At 47.5% G+C, this 24006-nt stretch overlaps 6 protein-coding genes across 6 annotated transcripts; 3 read left to right on the top strand and 3 right to left on the bottom strand.

Annotated features, from left to right (window-relative positions):
• Positions 1-196: 196 nt before the first annotated feature.
• Positions 197-2821, bottom strand: AO090026000703 (AP-3 complex subunit beta; the record flags this gene model as incomplete). The annotated part of the gene is made up of 3 exons (XM_001822064.1): positions 197-2491; positions 2559-2716; positions 2782-2821. 3 exons carry the CDS (start codon positions 2819-2821, stop codon positions 197-199), a joined length of 2493 nt encoding a protein of 830 aa, XP_001822116.1.
• Positions 2822-3979: 1158 nt separating this feature from the next.
• nuf2 (kinetochore-associated Ndc80 complex subunit NUF2) lies at positions 3980-5562 on the bottom strand (the record flags this gene model as incomplete). The annotated part of the gene is made up of 4 exons (XM_001822065.3): positions 3980-4093; positions 4142-5056; positions 5131-5391; positions 5461-5562. The coding sequence occupies 4 exons, from the start codon at positions 5560-5562 to the stop codon at positions 3980-3982; spliced, it is 1392 nt and encodes a 463-aa protein (XP_001822117.1).
• Positions 5563-5845: 283 nt separating this feature from the next.
• AO090026000705 (translation initiation factor eIF2B subunit alpha) lies at positions 5846-6914 on the top strand (the record flags this gene model as incomplete). The annotated part of the gene is made up of 2 exons (XM_001822066.3): positions 5846-5892; positions 5948-6914. The coding sequence occupies 2 exons, from the start codon at positions 5846-5848 to the stop codon at positions 6912-6914; spliced, it is 1014 nt and encodes a 337-aa protein (XP_001822118.1).
• An 8239-nt stretch (positions 6915-15153) lies between these two features.
• Positions 15154-17532, top strand: AO090026000707 (uncharacterized protein; the record flags this gene model as incomplete). Its single annotated transcript, XM_001822067.3, has 1 exon — positions 15154-17532. One exon carries the CDS (start codon positions 15154-15156, stop codon positions 17530-17532), a length of 2379 nt encoding a protein of 792 aa, XP_001822119.1.
• Positions 17533-19015: 1483 nt separating this feature from the next.
• On the top strand, positions 19016-19454 carry AO090026000708 (thioredoxin family protein; the record flags this gene model as incomplete). The annotated part of the gene is made up of 2 exons (XM_001822068.3): positions 19016-19047; positions 19154-19454. 2 exons carry the CDS (start codon positions 19016-19018, stop codon positions 19452-19454), a joined length of 333 nt encoding a protein of 110 aa, XP_001822120.1.
• Positions 19455-21934: 2480 nt separating this feature from the next.
• On the bottom strand, positions 21935-22540 carry AO090026000709 (uncharacterized protein; the record flags this gene model as incomplete). Its single annotated transcript, XM_001822069.1, has 1 exon — positions 21935-22540. The coding sequence occupies one exon, from the start codon at positions 22538-22540 to the stop codon at positions 21935-21937; it is 606 nt and encodes a 201-aa protein (XP_001822121.1).
• Positions 22541-24006: the final 1466 nt, after the last annotated feature.

Here is a 24006-nt window from a genome sequence, read left to right as displayed (position 1 = left end):
TCTTTGTACTATTCACAAGCACTTGCATCGTTCAGTCATTCATTCTCTTCTGACAGTATTGTTGAATTTCTCAAATGTTTAGTAACCTCGAATGGTTCTATCACTAACACAAGTTTATGTCATTGAGTATATGAGCAACGTTCTATATATATACTTCTATGTTAAGGTTCATGTAGTTCCAAAAGTCCCCAAATCATCAAAGTACATCCCTTGAGGATCCCTGGACATGCGTACCACTCTGGGTTAGGAGTTGTCTTGCTTCTTCACCGTCATCCGAATCTGTCTCTTCTTCGGTCTCTTCCTCTTCCTCCTCATCTTCATCCTCCTCGTCAGTCTCCTCTTCAGTCTCCTCGTCAGTCTCCTCCTCAGAGTCTGTAACCTCTTCCTCGGACTCTGTTTCTTCTTCAGATTCATCGTCTTCTAACCATTGATCGAGAGTCTTATTCTTCATCGCCGACGCTGCTGCTGGCATGCGCCCGTTCGGCTGTCTACTTGTAGCTGCGGCAGTGTTCTGGTGCTCACGTAGGGCTCTATCAAGTCGTTCACCTGCAGTCGCAGGTGCTTTCTCCACAAGCTCAGATTTGACATCTGGTTCCCGGAGGCTGGGATCAGGTTCCTTTCCTAACTCAACCCAGTCAGGAAGGTTTTGATAGCCCATGAGACCATGAGGGCCCGCGTCCGGACCAACAATCAAGGTAGAAGAGCCAATCAAAAGATCCTTTCGTGTTTCTGATGGGCTAGGGGCATGCGGTACTGGTTTCGGTGCGAGAAGCAGCAAGTTCGCAAGCTGTGTAGAAGAAGGCGATGCAAGAAGAGATTTGTATAGCCGAGCACGGTCACGCAGATCATATGAAGTGTCATATCTAGCAAGGAGGAGAAGGTATCTCCAAAGGAGAGCAATTCTATCTTCCTGCGGTTCAGGTTTCTGTTCATCGTGGTTGTTTTCTTCGTTTTTCTCCTCGTCCTGATCATCGGTCCACTCATTCTTATACTGCTGTTCGACCTTGGGGCTTGCCGGAGGTTCCTCCTTGGGAGGGTTCCGTAGAAGATGGTGTAGATATACCTTAGCTCCTAAGAGAACAATCTGTTGTTTCACGGCTTCTGCCTCATTGGCGAAGTCCTGTACTAGGATTCGTAGAACATCTGGTGCAAAGTTCCTCTCCGGTTCTATACCCGCATATTCTCCGACTAACCATACAATAGTCGCCCTAGCATCCGGGTTATTCGTTAATCCGAGGTGCTTCACCAACTCAATGACAGTTTGTTCATGCGAAGCTGGATCTTGCTGGATTAGATGTCTGATCACGGTCAAGGATTCCGATACTAGATTGTCGTCCAGGCTAATGATTTGGTTGAGCAGTAGGCGAAGACAATGGCCAGCCGTGCTAGGGTCACTTTGTGCACAGCGTCCGATTGCGCGAACGCTCTCGCGCACCAGCTCGGGATCCGTTCCTTGGGAGAAATGTTCGAGTTCGCTAATGATCACACCCTTTAAGTGTAGACCACAATGGGGGAAAAGAATCGTGAGGATCTCGAGTTTCAGACGCCAGATATGAGGTGGATCTGAGGCGCGGACGAGGAAGTGAGAGACATATTTTCTGAAAGGCGCGGGATGACGCAAGCAAACAGCGACAATGTTGTAGAGCACAATATGCTGCACATCCTGAGGGCTTCGGAGTAGAGCGACCAAAGGACCAACAACAGCAGCAAGGTACTCTGGAGGAGCGAGATACAGGAAACAGCGAACAACATTCACAATGACTGCGGAATTGCGATTCTGTAAAAGTAGCCTGCAGGAGCGCAGGAAAATCTCAAGATCGGGATCCACTATGGGTACTTCGTATTCCCTGCCACTCTCGTCATCTCCTTCTTCATCATCGTAGAAGCCCTTCGACACTGCTTGCTTAACTTTCTCGGTTCTGGGGGGGAAGCATTTTCGGGCATAGATAGTCAAAAGACGTAATGTGGCGATCTGGCCCCATTCGTCCATATCGACGAGCTTCTTAACCAAGCCGCGGTAGTGCTTGTGGATAAGGTCAATCCTATCGGGACAAACTTCTAGGAAAGCAGAGACAGCCGGTCCAGCGACGAAATACTGAGTATCACCTAGTAGCGTAGAAAGGTAGCCTATTAATTGTGGCAGAGTGTTCGGGTCCAGGCGATAGCACTTCGGAATGGCCAATGCAGCTGCTTTGCGGACATGCGGGCTCATGTCGCCGCAACCACGCTTAATTGCAAGGGAAACGATCTGGCTGATCACCGGCACTCTGATACCAGACATTGTGCGGAGCGCCATGGCTCGCACCTGGGGGCTTTGATCCGTAAGCGATTTCTGGATCGTGTTGATGGACAGCAGCGCAAGGTCGGGCTCGGCCTCGGCATGGTGAACCAGGTAGATATAAACAAGCTTCTTGACCTCGACATTCGCATTTGCGACGTTCTTTACGACTGCGGAGAAGAAAGGAAGGGAAGGCTCGGAGCGATACATCAACTAATTAACAGAACCAAGGTAATGTCAGTCAAAGCACTGAGTCAGTCAAACCGGGACTCTTTCATACCGTGATCACCCTACGCATGCCATCCAGGACTTCTCGATCATGACGGCTATCGAGTAACTTTTTGATGTGTGCGGTGGTTACGTTGCGGGAGGTAAGGCCTGTACTGGAGCCTCTGGTCATTGCTGCGGACTGAGCTGCTTCAAGAGTGAGCTCTCGAGCTACAAACAGTCAGCTACCTAATTCGGCGGGATCTATCATGGAACAATAATAGCGTTTCTATTACCTGTTTCCAGCATCGACGATATCCGGGAGATAGTCTCCATGTTGACCCCAGAGCCCTCTTTGGGGCGCACACTGAATACTTGGTTTGGAGGGGGTGTAATGTTCCTGAGAAAGAGAAGGGGGTAGGAAGAGTTGAGAGTTTGCGGCGGAGAGTGGGCAGGTGACGATAGCACCAAATGGAACTACTAATTAAATGAACTGCTGCCCGTCTCCCCGCAACTCCCCAATTCAACTTGCCGGCACGCGACGTTCCAATTAACACTATTAAACATGTCCTTGCTTAAAGTGCTTAAATGAAATCCTTGTCTCTTTAAACCATGACGACATTCTTCAGCCGATCAGCTACGGTTAGCCTTTCATTCGGAAAATCATTACAGCCATGATATCAGCCCGCCAAATATATCTTGGCAACTGGGTGACAGACTTTATACAATACATCCTCGATCACGACGCCAGCCGAACAGTTTTAATTATTTGCTCAACTCGAGATGCTTTTCTCAAGCAATTGCTCGCAATCACACGCGCCCATTCAAGAGAAACTGCGGAGAGCCATCCAATTCTTACAAAAACCATCGGACTACTCTCAAATTCAAACAGAATCAAGGTAGTCTACTGCCCGACATTAGAGAATCTTAGAGCTTATCTCTCTGTGCTACCTTTATCTGGCGACCTCATGCAAGGACCTGTCGCCGAAGAACAAAAGATACGGAATCCTTTGATGGCGATTCTTGATCTAGTAGCTTTGCATCTGCAAACTTCGGAGTTCTCTGCTCAGGGATTATCTAGGACATTTGCGAATGCGGTTGAGGCTGCCTCTAGGGAGGGAATGGATCTTGTGCTTTGCGAATGTCGAAATGCTGCAAACCACAATGACGATGAACGCGGCGAGGTATTATGGTACACTAATGTCCCATTGCTGAACAGTTCAGTGCGAAGGGGGGAAAGTGCTTGGCTAGGACGGAGTGTGCCTGTGAACAGAGTCGCCCAACGATGGTTCGAATTCAACGAATCAAGCCGCCCTGCCACAGATACCATGCATATATGAAAGAGTCTAGCGTCAATGGGTCAAGGAATGGATCAAAATAATGATGTGTTATGAAATTATGTACTATCGTTCTTCCAGTGTAAAACCGCAACCAACCGGGTATCCTAGAGTCGACCATATAACTCCTAAAAACCAAACAAGATGACTCCGTGACTCATATACACTTTTCCATTTCAGTTATGTAAAGTTTGATATGCGATTCCAGCCTCAAATATTCATCATGGGCACTCTGAATCTCGCTTTCAATGTTTTCCTTGAGGTCCACCATCTGATGCGAGTTAGTCATCTGAACGATCACGAAGGGCTGAGATCATACCTTTTTCTCAGTTTGCTCAATTCTAATCCTCCTTCTCTCCATATCACGCTGCTTTTCTGCGCGCTCTTCACGAAGCTGTTTCTGAACCTCCCGAAGTTCCTCCATCCGGGCCTGGGCCGCCTCTGCCTTTTCTTGCGCGTTCTTCCGCAGAGTTTCAATCCTCTCATTCCACCTTGCTAGCTGCCGCTGTAGCAATTTTTCAGTCTGCTCCACCTCTCTGACGCTATTGCCTCTTTCCGAGATCGCTTCCTTGTTCCGGGATGCTCGTGATTCTTCATCCTCCTCCTTTTGCAACTCCACTGAGATATCTTCGAGAAGTTTGACGCAAGCCTGGACATCATTGCTGACGACAGTGAACGTGTCTGACGAAGTTTGGAGCGCTCTCGCCCTTTTCTCCATTGCATCAATTTGAGCCTTCTCGCGTAGTAGGTTCTCCGACAGCTCGGTCAGAGAGGCTTGAAGACTGACTGGACTTTCCATGGCATATGGGCGGAGCTTCTCAACCTCTTGTCGGGTACGCACGACTTTCTCGGTCTTCTCCTCTAGCTGCGTTTGCCGTCTGGTTTTATCTGCCTTGACTCGTTCCAATGTCTCAGCAACCCGCTCCTGGTTTCGTCTCAATTCAAGTAGTCGCGCCTTTAATTCGTCATTTCTCCTGACTTTCTCCTTTACTTGTGCTTCGTTAGCCCGTAGATTCCGGCGCATTTCTTCCAGGCGTTGCTCCATCTCCTGGTTCTCTGCATATAAGGTATCGATCCGTGCCTTGGTCTTCTCCGACTTGTTGAAATGCTCATCGATGACGGGCGTCTGAGACTCGCGGAATCGAACAAAGTTGATAAGATATGAGAATATTTTGACCAAGCGATCGTGCGTAGGCTTTGTTAGGTCTGTGAAGGTAAAATCATTCACCCCGCACTATTTTGTGGAACGAGTTAGCTCCGGTCGCTGGATAGATAGATAATGACAATGCTGGCAAAGACTTCACCCACTTCCATCATAAGCTTTCTTAGGCTGACGAAGAATCCCATGAGGTTCCGTGTATCAGTAGGAACAATATCGGGAAAGTCGCCGCCAACATCATCTGCTGCTGCGCGCATTGCAGGCTCTACAGCTTCATGGGTGATGTTCATGAGAAGCTCAGCGAACCATTCGAATACCATTTGGATTTGTTGGGGATTCGGCTTGATAAGGTCTGCAGCCGTGAAGGGTATGCCGATATCGTTAATGCATCCTGCAATCTCCTTATCGGGCTATTGCCACTGTTAGAAAATCATTGTATTAACGGGAAAATGACCGCTTAAGCTAGGCCATATACTAACCAGGCGCATTAATGCATCGTTCTCATCTTCCTTCTTGCGGCCTCTGCCGTGATGCTGTTGAGAGCCACGAAATTGTTGACTCATCCGGTGATTATAAGCCATCTTGTCAGACAGATGTACTGAAGTCTGACAGAATGGACACGGGACGGTAAATAATTGTGGTGGTGAGTTGACAATCTGCTGTCTCTATGTTATGATGATTGTTTACCGCCAAGGGCCTCGCAGGGCAACCGAACAGGACTAGCGCGAATTAAGAGGGGCATCGATGCAAATAGTACAAACACTACCCACGTCGCTTTCAAGGTTTCGATGACTCTTCGCCGTATTAAGTTCTATTGCTCTTGAAGAGACTATCAAGTCACCAAGTGTTCTCCAAACAGTCATTATGGCGTCCACTACGCCGGCACCGTCAGAATCTGCAAAGCCCTTCGAGTGAGCTCATGTACTGTTAACCCTCGAGTCCTGCAATAGGCTAATCTGTCGCTAGCATTGTCGCAACTTACAATGAGCTGCTTCGCTCGGATCCCGACTTGACAATGCCAATTGCTGCCATCGAAGCTTTGGTATTACTTCTCACACATTCTCCTTCGTCAACGATATCAGAAACCCTCGATTTACTCGAAAAGTCCACCGCCCACCTGAAAAAGTCAATCCCTAATCCCATTGGTCTCTCGGCTGGAACCGATCTCTTCCAACGGTATCTGATTACTACGCTACAGCGACCAGGCCAGCTAGGACCTGCTGGAGATTTCAACGCTATCAGGGCCCATCTTCTCTCGAACGGTCGGTTGTTCATCAGACGTGCAAAGGAAAGCCGAGACAAGATTGCTGCGTTTGGGAGGGGATTCGTTCGGGATGGTAGTACAGTATTGACAAACGGTGGATCCCGAGTAGTCGCTTCTTTATTGCAGAAGGCTGCTGATGATAAGGGTGGGCCTTCTGCGGTGCGTTTCCGTGTCATTTATGTCCTCTCTCCCGCTAAGGACTCTTCTGCAGAGCCTGAGGGTATGGAAACAGTGCGCGCACTGCGCGCAAAGGGTGTCCCTGTGGCTACGATTCCGGAATCAGCTGTTGCCTACTCCCTCGGAAAGGCGGACATTGTCATCGTAGGCGCGGAAGGTGTGGTGGAGAATGGAGGCATCGTGTCTCGGATGGGAACCTACCAAATCGGTCTTCTTGCCAAGGCTATGGGAAAGCCATTCTACGCCGTGGCGGAAAGCCACAAATTTGTCCGACTGTACCCGCTTGGGCAATATGATCTACCCATTGAACAACGGGTGATCGACTTCAACACTGAAGAAGATATTACTGACGGACACAAGCCACAGTCGGTAGCTCATAGCTCGGATGTGGTGGACTTCACACCACCCCATCTCATTTCCGCCTTGATTACAGACAGTGGCGTTCTAACACCAAGTGCTGTTAGTGAAGAGTTGATTAAGATCTGGTTCTAGAAATTTTGAGAACAATGAGGTATAGATGCCCGCCAAGTTGGGATGCAGATTCGGCGTTTGAGCTTAATGATGTACCCCGCTTCATGGCAAGGCACAATGTATTTCAACGGAGCTGGGGAAGTCCAGCTGAAAAGGACTCATTTCTGAGCTATCACTCACTGGATCAGTTCAAACTGACTCGGTGTGCAGCACACCCATTACATGTGTGGCTGTTCAATAGTATTTGGCTTGTCGGCAAGGCGTGGTAACCAAGCTCCCACAACTCGTTCGTCACACGACTGGGCACATGTGACCTGTCTTATTTTGAGGATGGCCTCCGAGTATTGGAATGAGGAAGTCAGAAAAACGATGTAAGGACGGCGAGTCGAGTATTCTACTAGGCGCTGGTGGAAGGAGACTATTATGCCATGTAGAAGCATGGCTTTGATACGACCCACAAAAAAAGAGCAACATCATGACTTGATTAGACAATAATGAACTTGAGAGATCATGGATTCCATTTCAAAGATGATCCACACACACACCCTTTTCACCCTTTTCCAGTTCCCATAGCGCCGTATACCCACCCCGCCGAATGGTTAGGGCTCGCCTCTAGAAGCGTAAACCTGAAATTCAAATCATCACACATTTCAGCGTTACATATCGTGTCCCACCCAGGATATATCATATCTCATAAACGAACCCCGTAATTCCACCCATACTTCATAAGAAAACCATGTCCTGCGACAATGTTCTCAACATCACCAAGAATTTATAAACCGACAGTCGCATATATCCCAAACCATCCGTTTGATACAAACCGCCTTTCCCGACCATCGTAGTGATAATCGGTGGTCCTCTTCGAATAAAAGTAATCGGACGTCGGCTCGGCTCGAATCCTGATTTGCAAGAGAGCGCAGCGAGTGACTGATATCGACAACCCCGTGCCGATATCTAAAACTTGCATCATTCCAGATACAATGTCAAACGAGGGACGTTTTGCGGGGTGGGGACCCCCAAGTAGACATAGTAGTTCGCTCGAGGACTCATCATTTTTGCCTCCCGATTTCCTTCTCCATGTCAATTTCATCCGTTTGCTTGATCGACATGTCCGCCGTCTCGAGTTCAGTTCGCGATCCGCTTCAGGTACATGTCCTGTGTATCGAATGTCTGCAGAGATGCAAAGGCGTAGAGGAGTAGGTAGCCAAAGGCCACGAATAGCCATAGAAACGCCATGGTCTTCGTACTGTGATTTAAATTGTTGGCTAAATTCCAAGTATCTCGACTATGTGATGGTGTATGTGCACACACCCAAGCAATGTGCGAGCATGGATAGAAGATAGGACGATTATAAGTCCAGCAATTACTACGTTTACTGGAGGGATCCGGACTTTTAAGTTGATATGTGCGCTGGGAAACACGATTATTGGCATGCGTTCGGTTTTTAGTCAACCAGTGTCCCTGATCAGGCAGTCAGGGCAGCCATTCTCTGGTGTACATTGTCGCGGATCCCTGCAAGAATCGGAGGGAGAGGGAATGAGAAAGCGGGGTTCTCATTTTCTGGACTACAAAGTAGTACTTTTCTTTCGGGACAAGCATGAGGTTGTGGTTCTCTTGAGCCAATAGGGTTGCTAGATGGCCTTGGATTGAACTCAGATCCATGCAGTCGGTGACTTAGAATTGATGAAGTGGCGATGTATCAACTGGATTTTCCGATCTACCAGAGTATATTTTGTTGTTACCTCTGATCGGCTGATTCTTCAGTCTTAGACCAATAGGTGGGATTAGATTATGGCCATTACATGTCTATAACATCAGTCTCATCTTTTATCAACAGGATTTTGTTTAGAATTTGTTTTTTTTATTATTATTTAGAATTCTGTTTCGGTTGACCAGGACCCAAAATCGAACAAATCGGCTTCGATATTCGGCGGTGTGATGTCGAGGATGCGGTGAGACAAAGAAAAAGTACTCTAGTCCCTTCATGGAATTCCTACAAAGCGGAAAAAGTTCCAATAGGAACTCCATTTCCCATTATGTCACGGTTATGCAACCCAATGTATCTCTGGTTGGGCGATAGGGCCCAGAGACTCCTGGGGACACAGTGTTTCTGCTCATTCAGCTGGCACTCTTTCCTCTCTCGTCATCCGAGGGGACCCGGAGATTTTATTCTAGGGACTGTCAATAATTGACCAGGTTGCATATGATTTATAAAGACGTAGGATAATCTTAGTCATGCCAATCACGACCCTGCAATTTCCCCTCTAACAGCGACAGCCGTTAGCAAAGTTAATCGCTAACTTTTGCATGAGATGGACGGCCTTAGTTCTAGAAATTATTATGTCTATCAAACACGGATGGTCAAAGCCCGTCCGTTTACTCCAGAGTTAGGCTTCAGTTATGAGTCTTGCCTGTGGGGAAAGACACGTGCTTTCCACGGGAACTTCGCCAAAGCCCACAGCCAAATAGGTGATTGGACGGGTCCCTGGCCTGTCTCCACTGCCCCTCCGACGGGCCCGAGGTTTCTGTGCCGTTGGCGGGCCCATGGTTGGGACGTATTTCGTTTTATTGGTACGCATTTCAGTCGGGTAAGACTTACAGAGTTCGGTACAATGTCGGGCTGTTGGGGGGAAGAGAGAGGGAAAAATTACCATTAACAAAAGGCGTTAGGTATACACTACTAACTGCCAACACTTCACATTATATATCCATTTTGGCTGTCTGTCCAGTTACTTTGCATTAACTCGGGCCGCTATCTCATATTATGATCCATCCATCATAAGAAAATCCGTGCAATCAGCAACCCCGCCTTATCCGCGCCCGTATCTATCGATTACTGCAATCCTTCCCTACAAGCCCTCGGTCCGCAATCAAACCCAGCCTATAGACTAAGCCCTCTCTCACCTGGAGAAATCACGTCTCCCACTTGGTGGCTTGCCAAACATAAACTTCATCGGTTAGGGGAAGAAAAGATAGCCTCGAGGATCTCTCATGGGATAATGGGCGCAGAATCACTGGCACCCGCAGAGCAAAACAACTACTATCCTAAAACCCAAGAGGAGCAGGGATCACAGTCACACCATTTCCCCGAAAGCGACAAACCCCGTGATTCCTGGTCACTTAGAGGATTCTTGAGTCGCCACGTGAGCCGTCGGTATCGCGTTCTGGAACGGGAGCCGAATAGACTCCGAAAGCGATTTACCACTTAAGCGGTGGATGATAAAATTGTATCCATCACTGGTTTCCTTTTTACCCGTCATTTTGCCCTATTCTAGCACCGCCCATTGTCTCTGGATAATGGGGGATTTACCCGCTCGGAGTACCTAGTAGAAGGGAGAAAGAAAAGAGGGCGTTCGTGTATGTGTCTCAGACAAAGGAAGAATTCGAGCCGTCCATTCAAAATCTGGCCACGTGCGGATATATCGGGTTTGCCAACTGTTTGATATCTAATGGTGGGATTTAGTGATAGGCCCCGTCTTCGACTCTTATCAACAACTGCCATCTGTCAGTCCCTTTGCCTATGTGAGACCTGTGATGGATCCGCTGAAACATCGATTGGAGGGGAATAGTTTAGTAGTCGGCTGTTGTCAGTTTCACTAAGCCGTTGGGTTGAATGCCAGTTATTGCTTGGCATCTGTATAGCAGGCATTCCGTCCGTCCATGGTCTAGCGCGGCATTGGACGGGCGATAGCGAGGTTTCGCATCGGATCTAAGCACATTCCGATTCGATAGCATTCTGAGGGTGTTCGGAGTCTTGGAACAATGCTGGGACCGGGATATGACATGTACGATAACGAACAATGAACGGAAATGGCAAAAGAGCCAAGAGACTATCCAAGAAGGAGGGGTAGAACAAGGCAAGTTCGAGCAGAAAGAAGACAGCAAGGGTTCGACAAAGCGAAGCCTTTCAAACTAGTCAAAAACGCTCATTGGAGGTGCTTTGGTTCTTATATAGACCAACTGCCAACACAGGGTCAACGTGGTTCCCTACAACACTGGCAAGTAAACTTTCAAGCCCATGCAAGACGCTTTAGCGCAATGGCGGCTGCGTGCGGGCAGAACTAATATCAGAAACCTTTCAAATAGAGCCCGTTTATTCTGATCTTCTCGGTGTTAGTTGTCAAGGCGAAATACTGAGACCTGCACCGTTGGCTGGTACTGTGACAACGGCAGAAGGTATCGATCATTACATTCTTAGCTTCTCCGGTATATAGTTTGTGACAGGTGAAGTTATCATTATGCATGCAGTGTGACACAAAAGGTAAAAGCATTGATGTATAACCTAGCTCCAATTACCCGTAGCTTAGTCGTGTGAGGATTCATCGAGACTAAAGTGAATAAATGTGCCAAGGACAGTGGGTTCAATTGGAGGATGGATGCTTTAAGCGTGCTTTGGATAAGCGGAGTCTAGAAGCCGAATGCCTGAGGAGGTTGTCGTCTCTGTAATGTTACTTACAGTAATAAAAGTGTCATATTTACCCCATCATCGTGATAAAAAGAAATTACACCGCCAATCAACTACGCCGATCACAAGATTGCGATCAAAATCAATCTTGATCGATGTAGGGCTTCGGACTACTTTCAGTCATATGAGCTACAATGACCTGCATTGCAGGTCAATATCAGATCTACGCAATCAAAGAGAGGCTGTTAGCCATGACACCCGCTCAGATAGCACCGGTACCTTTGAGCTTCGGTAGATGTTTGAGGGAGGGTTTCCCTGCAATTTCCCTTACTCGTAAACAGAAGTCAATTGATTGTCTAGTACTGGCGTCCATGCAAGGCTAGAAGTCGAGGCTGCTCGTTATTTGGTCTGCTTTAGTCAGCTGGAATGTCTTAACCCTCGGTTCCCCTGCTAGATTGAGATCTGGCCGAGTCTTTAATTAATGAGATGCAGGAACAAATGATCCACTGATTTTCGGGAGATGGTCGGTTCGCAACCGTACTCTAGCTTTATCGACAGGCAAGATGGCGAGTGTTACCTGAGGAGGTAGTACCTGGTAAGATATGCGATAGTTTTAGCTGAGGAGTATCTGAGCGTGGGTGTCCAAGTTATCGCTTATTTGCAGTCATCGGCAAGCAAGCATGTGGGAAAAAATGGATATCTGTGCTGGGGTACGTAGCCTTCTGGAGACTTGAGTCATTACGCTGCGATCGAGATACCAATGATAGGGCAGAACCACTGCATCGGCACAATCGGAGAGGGACCACATTCTTTCGAGCGGCCCCAGTTTGCGACTCGGGTAAGAAGTCTCCTAGCCTTGAGTTCGGTACTTATAATGACACTGAGATTACATCTTCCAATTATCGATGTTTTCTTCCTTGTCCAAATCCAGCATTTAATCGCGAGGATCCAATCTGCAAGGCATAATAAACTGGGTGGATACTGTCTAATGAAATTGAGATATTTGTTCCGGAAAAACTCTGGCATTACGCTCTGGGAGATTGTTCGAATAATAATAATTGGAAATGAGTTCCATACCCACATATGCGACTAGGACGGCCAGACCTGCACCGACTGGCATATTCTCGGAGGAAGTCACGAAGTGATCGACAAAAGGAACACTGAAATCTGAACGTCTGAAGATGAAGTTTGGAACCTAAGAGATTAGTAGGAAAAACAAAGCCCCACGCTCTGGAAAGTTACCTAAAAATGGAGGCTCGACCGTTACATCCATGGGTTCTGCACGGCATGGCCCCTGCGCCTGGGCCTGTCAGTGGCTGTCATAAACGTACCACGGTACCTGACTTTTTCTTTTCGGTAAGCACCCCAAGAGCGCCCGGGGAGGAGCTTGGTTACAGCTCAGTTACTTGAAGCTAACACCGATGAAAAAGCTGAACTATATCAACGTACGAGGAACACCTCCTAAAAGGTAAATGTCGGAAGGTGCTCCTCGTTTTGGTAGGCTTTTGTTGCTGTTCTTCCCGTCAGGATAGGTATCGCTGCCTGTCCCTCGTTGGATAAGCGAAACTACCCAAGTCTTAGTGCGACGTTATGCTTTAAAACCTCTCCACCGGAGCATTCCACTCCATTGTTCGTCGTCATTTTAATATAGCTAGTATACCCAACGGTCTTTCGGAAATTTCTTTTCTACTTTTCCTCTGAGATCCACCGGTGTAGAGGGTAACGTGTTATGTACGAATATGTATAAGTCTACGTTTGTAATATAGTGAGTCCTGGAGCTGTCAGTTCGCTATAAAACTCTAGATACCGTGTGATCATGAAATCTTGGATGACAAGTAGAGTCTTGTATGATAAAATTATTTAAAGTATCGGGCCTTGGGTCTCAGATTAGAGAGTTTCGGCAATTAATCTATGATGAAGAGAGTCCACTAGGCGTCAACAATGAGATAGCCACCTGAAAGGATGCAGTAGACTGGCTAGTAAGGCCTCTGGAACACGTAAACAGGTGTTGATGTCGTGATTTACTCCCTTTGACATCAGAGGCTGTGTTAGCGCTGTCTCAAAGACTCTAATGTACCACTTCCTCTCACTCACAGTACATCTACGTATTGCATCCTTCTGAGGATACCAACTGCACTGATGCGTAGGCAGTCTGGGACACGTAGAGAGAGCTAGGCTGGTACTTGGTGCATCTCCTAGCCTTCAGTGAAGTACCAGCTTTAAGAGGTGAAGAAGACTTTTGCTCAGGGTCTTCCTTATATTACTAGGATTCTGCAGATATTATTGATCTGTCTAAAAAATCTATAATGACATCACGCTCGTATATCCAAAAGGAGCAGCAGATGAACTATTGAAAATAATGGTTCTAGGCATCTGTTACCACTGACAACAGTACTCCGTATGGGACGTACCCAAGGCCCCAAGAAGCCACGGTACTGCCGGGGTCCTGGGTAATTATTGTACGGGATGGTATTGTACTGTACTATCTGTTTCTAAGTATGGAGAGTGGAGCACCGCTTGGACGGAACCTATTGAATACTAACTAATCAATGGCTAAGTGGTCCCTAAAGCAGGTACTAAAAGGTACCTAGGCATTCAATTCCAATGATGTCTCTCCCTAATCAGTGGTAACAATGGGATTGGGCTTCAATCTGGCAGTCTGGTCTAGTGGATTAAGTTCCCCACAATTGAAGAAAATTTTCATGATCAACCTGCGTTGGATTCTTTCCCTGCTTGTTTCTGTTATTTTGCTCCGACTGAATATTGAGGAAGTCTCCTATTAGGGTGGCTTTCGTTTTGGAGATGAGAAAAGCCGTTTCGGCATAATTATCAAAAGTTTAGGAGAAAACCAAACTTTGAAAAAGGAGATGTAGATAACAATAAAATGATCAGCAGACAACGAACGGTTCGGACTGACCTGTAATTTTCGAGATAATAAGGTAAAACAATAGACGGAAAAGAAATATGGATACTATTTTATTTTATTTTAATTTTTTTATACATAATTCTTTTTTTCTTTTTGGGGGGAGGGGAGGGAAGATCCTCTGGTTCTAGTGGTCCCTCTTGTGACGGCCGGGCCCGGGGGCGCTCGCGGTGTAACCAGCAGGCCTGCTCCCCTGGGTAAAGTGACCCAGAAAAAGGGCGGTTTGTTTGTCTCGGCCCTCGCAGTCACTTTGGCAGTCCCTCGCTCACTGACTTGACTCTTTTGGGTATTGGGGTTTGGTCTTTTGGGCTCACTTTTCCTTCTTGTTTCTCCCTTTTCTCCTTCCTTTCCTCCCTTGTCCTCACTTTCATCTTCGTCGTCATCTTTCGCTTCAATCCCGTTCGTTCGTTTTTTTGATACTTGATTGTAATCGGTGGAAGCTATCTTGTTTTTGCCACTTCTTGTGGCGTGTGGTTCCGGAGGGTCTTAACTTTCACCTGGACAAATAGCACTCGCTCAGTACTTACGTCTTTTCTACCCGTTCGTTCTAAACCAATAGTTTCTCTTTCACACCCCCCCAGTCCATACCAACAACCGGGGGGTCTTTTCCAACTCTTTCATCTTATACTTTTTTTTGTCTATCGCTTTGAGTTGTCTCGGGTTATCTTTTTTCAGTGACGCTCATTAGAAAAGAAAGAGGTCAAAAAAGTTTAACCTTGATTCAACAATTCAACTGCCGCCGGATGAACCGTCTGTTCTATTTATTTTGGTTGCTTACTTCGAGGCACAATCTAGATTGTCTGGTGGTCGCGTGTGATTTCCAGTCCCATCATTCCTCATGAGCCCAGTCATCCGGTCCGAATCTGCATCCGAAACCAGCTGCGTCCACGTTTAATTCTTACGCTGGACGAAAGAACATATGACCAGGCGCCATGGCGATATGGCCGTTTGGTCGGAAGAATAAGCGGCATACTGTCCAGTTGGATACAGTTGCTGCGGCTGATGTCCATATACCACAAGAACCTCGCCTTAGCCTCGATGATGCCAAATTGGGGAGGAAACCTTCCCGCAAGAAATCTAAACGGCAAAAAAACAGACACTTACAGCCTGCCGACGATCTCTCGGGTCCTGTTCATGATGCACCGCCTCTCTCTTCACAACCGACTCCATATCCTCCACCTACGTCACATAGCGAGCAGGTGAAAGGTGCACGGGGCTCGTCAGCCCGAACTGGTCTGACCCCGGATGGTTATATGTCTCGCACTACCGTCGGTCAGGACCAGCCCTCCTTGTCCCGAAATGCATCCTTGCGGAGACAAAATCGTTCTGAAAATGGACCCGCGGTTCTGAAGAAAAAGCTAAGCAAGCGAAAGGCCTACGAGATCGCCAGGGAGCGAGAAATTCGTCTGATGTCCTCATCTCCCATTGATATACCTCGTCGTTCCACCTTGCCCGGTGAACAAGGATCTGCCTATACCCGCAGAGGACCTAGAGCTCAGAGTCGTCGTTCAGACCGACACTTTTCTGACGTCAGCCTCCCGCTTCGCGACTCTACATCCTCGCTATCTGATTACTCTGAATCATGCACGTTCAAGGTTAATGGCTTCGCTGCTTGGACTCCCCGTCCTGTTATCCGTTATGTAGAGGCTCCTCGAGTTCCCACAGCAAGAAGTCTAAAACCATCTGAAGCATCAACTCGGAGGGAAACGGCAACGGCTGTTTCCGTTTCAGAGGATAATCTTCACTCGAAGAAAAGAGTCGACAACTTGGCCGACGACCTTGATGCAGGTGCGCTGAGGGAGCTGCTGGAAAGGGATCGTCGACGGAGGGAGAGGAAGAAAGCCGAAGAATATGAAAAACTCCAACGCAAACTTCAGCGCGCGGCTGAACGCCAAAGGTTGGAGGAAATTGCCAGTGGTACTCACGACCATCAAGGTGAATCGCAGGACATGGCTGAAAATCAGCGAGGTCGATCAAGTGCCGATCACCCTGCTGGATCTAGAGAGTGCATCGCTGAAGATGCATCTGGATTAAACGAGACAAGATACAATGCTCCCGGCGTTTCTACTGGTTCATGGTTACGGGGTCTTTCTAAGGACACCGAACGGAGTGACCGTCAATCATTCGAGAGCGTTCATGTTATTGGTAACATTGATGATAGCTCCATTCGGGAGCGGAAGTTGGGTATGCGACGCAGCTTCGCTCCATCCCAGGAGATGGGTATGTCACGTAGCACTCTATCGCCGTCTCATTCACCGACAAGACGCGAGGTGTACAGTCCGACGTCCTCGCAAGCATACAATCTTGGCAGGGAATCTACCTCGGATGTGTCCAGAACTATTGACTCGGAGCGACGGCTATCCGATCATAGCAGTGGACGCGTGAACACAATAACCTCCTTATTTAGACGTGGTAGCTCGCGCCTCAAGCGGCGCTATCGCGAACGTTTCCAAGACCGTGGTTCAGAATTCTCGTCGAACACATCGCATGAATCTTTTTTCAAGGTTCCGACACAGTCGTCGGGACCTCCTCCATATGTTCCTCCAAAAACCTTTCTACATTCCGGTACAATGAAACGTTCCCAGTCCAAATTCAGGGAACATTTCGGTGACGAACCTTTATCCCCACCTGACTCACGGCTACAGTCGCCCGATATTCCTGAGGAACCCTTTGAGCAGTCGGAAATGGAAATCGAGAAATCTGAATTGCATGAGAAAACGCAGTACCCAATTCCTGGGTCTGATTCGGAACCTCAGGATGCTCGTGGAAACCGCCACTATTCTTGGACGGGCGATAGCATGGAAGGGGACGCCGATAACATTCCCCTATCTCAATCTCTGGCGTCGATAGATTCAGAAGGGTCTTGGATGTCAGGTCAATTCCTTCGTCGCATTTCTCAGAGGACGAGCACCCCAGCCCGACCAAGCCTTAGCTCCTCAAGAAACAGGTTGGACGAAGAGCGTGAAGAGCTACCTAAAGAGGAAGAGATCCTGGGCAACGAACAACTTGTCAAGTTTAGCACCAACCACGATGAGGCCACCAGAGCTAGCCACGTGCTTGGTGAGCAAGACAACGATTTTGAAATGGTCAATGCGCCGGAGCCAACCGAGGAGACCTGGCATGACGAGATTGCAAAGCGTCCTGTGCTTGTCAACCCAGCAGTCCGGCCCAAGTCAAACGAGGGTCTGCTCAATAATGTCCAGTCTATGTGTGCGATATCTATGGAAGAGGAGTTCAGTCCTATCGAAGAACATCCAGCTGAATTTTATTTTGAGACCAGCGATGACTACGACGGCCGCCATGGCCATTAGGACGTTGCCGCTACATCGGGCAGTTAGTCCATGGCCAAACTTGACTGGGGTCTTATTACCGAGCGTGACCTTGGTGATGTGATATTCATTCGCCAATCTTTGATTTTCTCATTGGCGTTCTTTCGTCTCAAGAGTATTTTAATCAGTCTCTTTCGTATATACCCCAGTCACTCCTTTGAAACTTTCCTTTGTCACTCCTTTGTGTTGTTGGTTTTGCACGTGTTTCATGTGGCGCTTGACGTAGCCATAAGTTCACTTCGTTCTTCGATGTCTTCCCCGTGCCGACTCGTTGTTTCTGCTCGCGGGCGTTGCTAGTTCTTGTGTTTGTTGATACCCCCACATCAGCTGAAGTTTGAATGAGTTTGCAAAGTTAATGGCTCTATTTGATTCATTTTCTTCTGAACTATATCCTCCCAATAGACTTGAAGCAATCCCATTCTTCGATTCGATGCATATATTGATTCCACCACGCAAGTCGTTGTTGCATACGTCACTTGCTTTTTCTTCTAGTATTGCCATATCCTTTATTATCCCCACTGCCATATTATATTAGTTGTTAATTGATGATGCATGAGAATATAGTGTGTCGCAATGAGAGAAAAAGATAATATAAGTAACTGGTTAAGATCTCTTATTCTCGTAGACTGAGGATCTATACTACTCTTGCAGAAATAATTGTTGTAGCTAGGCTGTAGCTGGGAGTAGGAAATTGAGAGATAAATGTAATACTAGGACTGTTCCTAGGAATCATTGCACCGTATACTCCGTACTAGTATTCTAATGTTTCCGTATGATTGCAATGATTTCTTAGACCTGTCTACTTGAATGCCTGAGGTAGCTAAATGAATGCCGATCCAGACCATTCCTGATTGATAAGCGACGGGAAGCACGCCATCCCGGGCCGCCGCTTTAAGCAAGTTTGCCCTGCAGAAGCGGGAGAACCAGAAGCGTCTTCTCACTCATCCACCCATTGAAACCTCCATCCTACTACTCAGTACTGACCAACCAAACTACCTCATTGCCACGCCATTGTAACCAAACATGTACTCTCCTAGCTTGACCAATCAATTTAAAAGTCTCCTGCGAGTGTCGCGAGTGACTTGGTAAGCAATTTTATTCATCACCATAGAATCTCATCCATGACCCGCGTCCTTTCCACGGCGGCCGAGAGGATTCGGTGTGGACAGGGGAAACCCCGTGAGGATTATTCATCCCGTGAAACCTCAGGCCAACGGACAACGTCATTTCGGGATTTAAATTCTCGTTTTGTGCCCCTCTATCAGCCCCTCACCCGGAGCTAATTAATATCTTCTCTAGTTTTAAATCATCCACTGCTTGTCTTTCCTCCCTTTCTCCTGTTAGGATCTCATCCAGAGCAATCGCATCTACTACCTCCCTTCGCCCCTTCGTCGGCACGCACTTCAATCTCACTCGACGAACTTTTTCCTCTACCCCCACCGTTCGATTCACACCTTCATCCACCATGTCTGAGGGCAATGTTGTGAAGATCGAATCGTAAGGCTCCACTCTTTTGCACAAACACCGAACAACAACTTGTTTCTCATCCCTGTCTCTCTTTTCTTCGTCACCTCAGTTACCCATGTCACTAACTGTTCCATAGCAAAAAGGATTTTCAGGAGAAGGTTATCGAATCCAAGGACCTTGTCGTTCTCGACTGCTTCGCTGAGTGGTGTGGTCCTTGTAAGGCAATTGCCCCTCAGCTTGCTAGGCTCAGCGAGGAGTATACTGGCGCCAAATTCTACAAGATCGATGTCGACGATCTCTCCGAAGTCGCTGGCGAGCTTGGTGTCCGCGCCATGCCCACTTTTCTCTTCTTCAAGGATGGTAAGAAGGTGAATGAAGTTGTTGGCGCCAACCCTCCTGCCCTCGTGGCCGGCGTCCAGTCTCTGGTCAAGCAATAAATGATTGATATGGGGTTGAGGGTAGCATTTGCTTTTTCATGTTAGTTTCGAAGGGAATGTGACTCCACCGTTTATATCCATCCCTATATGACATAATAATGAACTTCATCGCTATCGTGACCATAATCTAGTCCATGTGACAATACTTAACACGATCAAGAAGCTCCCAGAGAGATGTAATCTCGGACTTCTAGTTCAGGACTGTAGAGCCATATCTTCCTGGCATGCATCGCGCTATACAGGACTCCTAATATACATTAGCATACCACGGGTCTAGTTCCCATACAACGAACACGCAAGGTAAAGATAGAACTACAAAATGGCCTACTTCAACTAGGGCAACCTCCCTAGAAACATCGCAAAATCAGTAACAAAGACAATGAGCCACACTACCTCCATCAAGTTCTATAGGCAGAAAAAACAATGACTGATCACAGAGACGTAGCAGACAAATAACACATATACTTCCTCTAATACTCTCGACAATCTAGTTAGGTACTCTCAGTTGACTGATCTTCAGACAGGACACCAGATGGTAGGTAGTATGTATAATCTTACTAGTGATCATCCCCGAAACTCAATTCAACCAATCAATCTCCCACATTTACATTCCGGGAGCACGGCACGTACAGCATGCATGCAGCATGCATGTTTATACATAAATACCTATGCACGTTTAAATGCCACGCACGGACACATCCTTATAATTGATAGCCCGAATTTATTCCCCTACCGGTAGTAGTGTTAGGGTCAACATGCTAAGTTAAATTTTAGTTTACACTAACCGATACTAAATGCTTGTATGCCCTTTTCTTTTTGACTTGTGTCTTCTTTCTAGATTAGCTGTTTGCGGTGGAGGTGTTGGTATTATTTATGGGCTATTAGATAAGAAGTTTATTGATATTGATGGTGTGGTGTATCAGACAGAGTCGTGAAAATGACACTGCCTGGACATCGGATAGTCATTCTGCCCCTCTGCATCTTGAAGTATTGCCACCGCAATAAAGAGTATTAGGTAGTTAATACTTTGGTTCAAGATTGTCGCACATGAAACTATCGTATATCATTTATTGACCGATCTGTCAGGATACTCGTACGGGCATATCTTCTACTCATATTTCCACTACAATGAAAGACATGAAAGTCCCATATACAATATAGTCCATCTGATTTCATCTCCACAACAGATGTTTGGGCTGAGGATATCTACCGTGGTCAAGGTCGCTCCACACATGACATCCAGTACTACCAAACCCGCAGTGAATTCGTTGGTGATCTAATTACATACGAGTAGCTCTACCGCGAGAAAGCGAGTCAATGCGGTAGGTATGCAGAGGTGCATGGCTATCTATCTCTGCATCATCGGGGAGCAAATGATACGGATAGGAGTGGACCATCTTGTCAACTAATGCCCTACCGATCGTCTCTCGTCCTTCCTGCAGGGAGGTTGATTTGAGGTAACGCTGCTTGAAATTCACATGACTGGACCCTGTATCACCGAGTCAGCGGATGATATCATGTTCTAGTCACTAACCTATTACTTCCTACCATAGTTTATTAATTCTTACTGTAACATAACTATAAGCGGCCTGATTACTTTCTTTAGGTCTGCGTAAGCATTAATACCTTATCCTTACTATATAAGCTACTATTATATTATATTATAAGGCTGGTGTAGCTATCGTAATAGCGTTTATACAGTCGCTTGCAACAGCTGTCTCTGTTATTGTTGTTGGTGATGTTATGTTCTAGAAAACAGATAAATGCTGCGAAAGTGGGTGTGGTGAAACAGCTTAGGGATGAGAAGGCATAGGGTCAAATAGGGATTTGGCAGCTTCGGGTCTAGACGTGATCAAGGGCCTGAATGGGAAGAGGCAAGTTTTGGTTAAGGAGCCGTATCTTGAGGCGTTGAGGATGGTATGGTTATGGTAGGCCAAGATACGTTGCTGCATGCTGTCTGTGTCCTAATCACTCTTTCTGCAGTATGTTGCATCTGCTGGGTTAGCTTTATTTTCTAATCTTTTTTCTGGGCTCCTAAGCTCAGCAGTGAGAACGAGGGTGCGGTATTGGCTGCAGACAGAGTCCGGTAGCCATCTCCTCCTGTCTATGATGTGATCGGTGAACGGATATGGGGAACAATCGATATGGGTAGCATTCGTCCAAGGAGGCTGGCACAAAATCAAGCTACAGGGTATCTTGTAGGACCACCTTTTTCCAACAGTTCGTATCTTCTTCCGACGGCGAATCGTGTGAATCTAGAACGCATTATTCGTAGCAGGCGAGCGTCAGTCTCATGATAGCCGACCCCGATCCATACAAATAAATGCCACCGTAAACGGGCCATCAAACCCCAGTCCTCAGAAATGTTGAAATTGTACATGGATGCGTACTCAAAGGTTACAGGATAAAAACCAGCCAAATCCCAGTCAAGGAGAGAAAGCTGACCAGAAGGGGAAACTATAAGGTTGCGTGGCGTAAGATCATGATGAGTCAAGACGAATGGTTCGATGGTCATTGGCACCCCACCAGTGAAATCTGGTGAGTCTGGTACTTGAGGTTGCTTTGATGCTTGCATCGCTCGCTATAGATGTAAAGTTCGTCCAGAATCGGAAGAAGTGGGCAAATGCGGCTGAGCCAGAATTCGCCGGAAGACCGTAGCGATCTTCTAGCCAGAAAGACCTGCATTCGCCTGTCGTGAGCGATCCGGCAGTTGGTGAGGTAACAGATCTGAGAATTTTCACGAAATGGCGAAGCTGCAGACCAAGCTTAATTGTCATGAACCAGCTCAGTTCCTTCCAGACGACGTCTAGCGTAGTTCCCTCGACCCGATCCATGATAGTGTAAGCACGCCCTCGGTTTTTGAGCACCTTTCGTACAGAAGGACCGCGGATCCCAAGCTGGCTGGCGACTTCGGTAGCCTTCAAAGCATCTTCGACCTCTGAGGTCCTATATATCTTGGCTATGAGATTCGAGGAGAGGTTGAATACCCGAGAGCTAGACGTACACGACGGCGAGGATGCAATGTAATGAGCCAGTTCCAAGTCCGTGTACCGCTCTAGCAGCTCTTCCTGAAAAGCTAACGCCATGGCTTCGGCGAAACATGGAAAAGGGAGTTGGTGAAAACGCTCATCTTGAGATGGAAACCGAGGTGTTCAAAGCGATTTCGGAATTACTGATGTTCCCTCCCAGCCACATTGTGAGAGAAAGAGAACAGGCTTAGAAAGTGGTGTAGGTCGAACACAGTGGATGGATGGGATAGAACAGATCTCGTTGACGTCTCGCACTGGACTTTATTGACACGGAATCCCAGATGAGCTCTGAGCAGAAGGAGATTAACAGGCATCAACTTCAACAAATGTATCTCGAGCCTCGCCCTGTAAGTCGTTTACTCACCATCCAGGCGACTATATTCAGGCAGAACCTTATGATTGTAGGACAGACGTGTGGCTAATAGGGTCAGCATTAGACGTGTCGCGTGGATCCCGTATGGAACAGGACATACAGGACAGCCAGAATCTCTCTGGCGAATTCCGCTCCTTGGTCACCAACTCATCTACACTGGGGGTATCCAGAAAATTTAGACTGTATGCCTCTAGGATAGCTGTGACAGGTGGTGGTCGCGGCACGGGGCTGATCAGGGTGCTGCAATTGAGCGGATTTTGGCTTCAGTCCGATGTTCTTCAGATGCTGCAGTCGACAACTACCCTAGTGATCACAATGCCTGGGCTGTTAATTTCAACCTCTCCCTGGCATCATTCAAGCCTAACTTGGTGACTGTAGTGAACCTGATCAACTTCACACGCAACGCCACCCAGTCCCCGTACCTTTTTTTTTTATTTCTTCCTTCAGCTCCACCATGGGCCACAGCACTACCACCTGCTTCACTCCGGAGGAGTTGATCACGGCTACCACTCCAGCTCCTAACGGCTACGCGAACAGTAAATGCCTCGCAGAACACCTTCTCGCCCAAGCAGCCAAACAGAGCTCCTTGCATACTTTTGCCCGTGTAGGCCAGATAGCGGGCCCCGTGCGGTCTCCTAGGTTGAGAAATAAGACAGAGTGGTTCCCCCGGTCTTGTCCTGAGCTTCTGCACGTTGGTTCTCTCCCCAACACCCTCGGGTCGGCTCTCGACCGCATTGACTGGGTACCAGTCGGCCTTTTGGCCGAAGTATTAGTCGATCTGGCTCTGAGCAAGAATAAGACAGCCAATGAATCGGTCGATGTCTTTCAACCGATGAACCTGTACCCCCTGACCTGGGAAGCACTCCGGCCCATCGTGGAAGATGCTCTCCTTAAAACGTCTGCGAAAAAGCTGAAATCATTCCCTTCCAAGACTAGGTCTGGAGCATCTGGCAGGACATCGAGACGACCGGCACTGGCGGCAATGTTCTTAGCGACGAGGAGCTGCAGGCACTCGTAGCGGAAAAAACCCTGCCGTCAACTTGCTCGAATTCTTAAAGGATATCATGTCCAAGTCTACGCGAGAGAACGTGCTGGATACGCAGCTCATTGTGCAGCGCAGTGGGAAATTGCAAGCTGTGGAGGCTGTCAA

The sequence above is a fragment of the Aspergillus oryzae genome, chromosome 3, assembly GCF_000184455.2.
Source record: "Aspergillus oryzae RIB40 DNA, chromosome 3".
Taxonomy (NCBI): domain Eukaryota; kingdom Fungi; phylum Ascomycota; class Eurotiomycetes; order Eurotiales; family Aspergillaceae; genus Aspergillus; species Aspergillus oryzae.
This window is presented reverse-complemented; position numbering and strand designations above follow the sequence as displayed.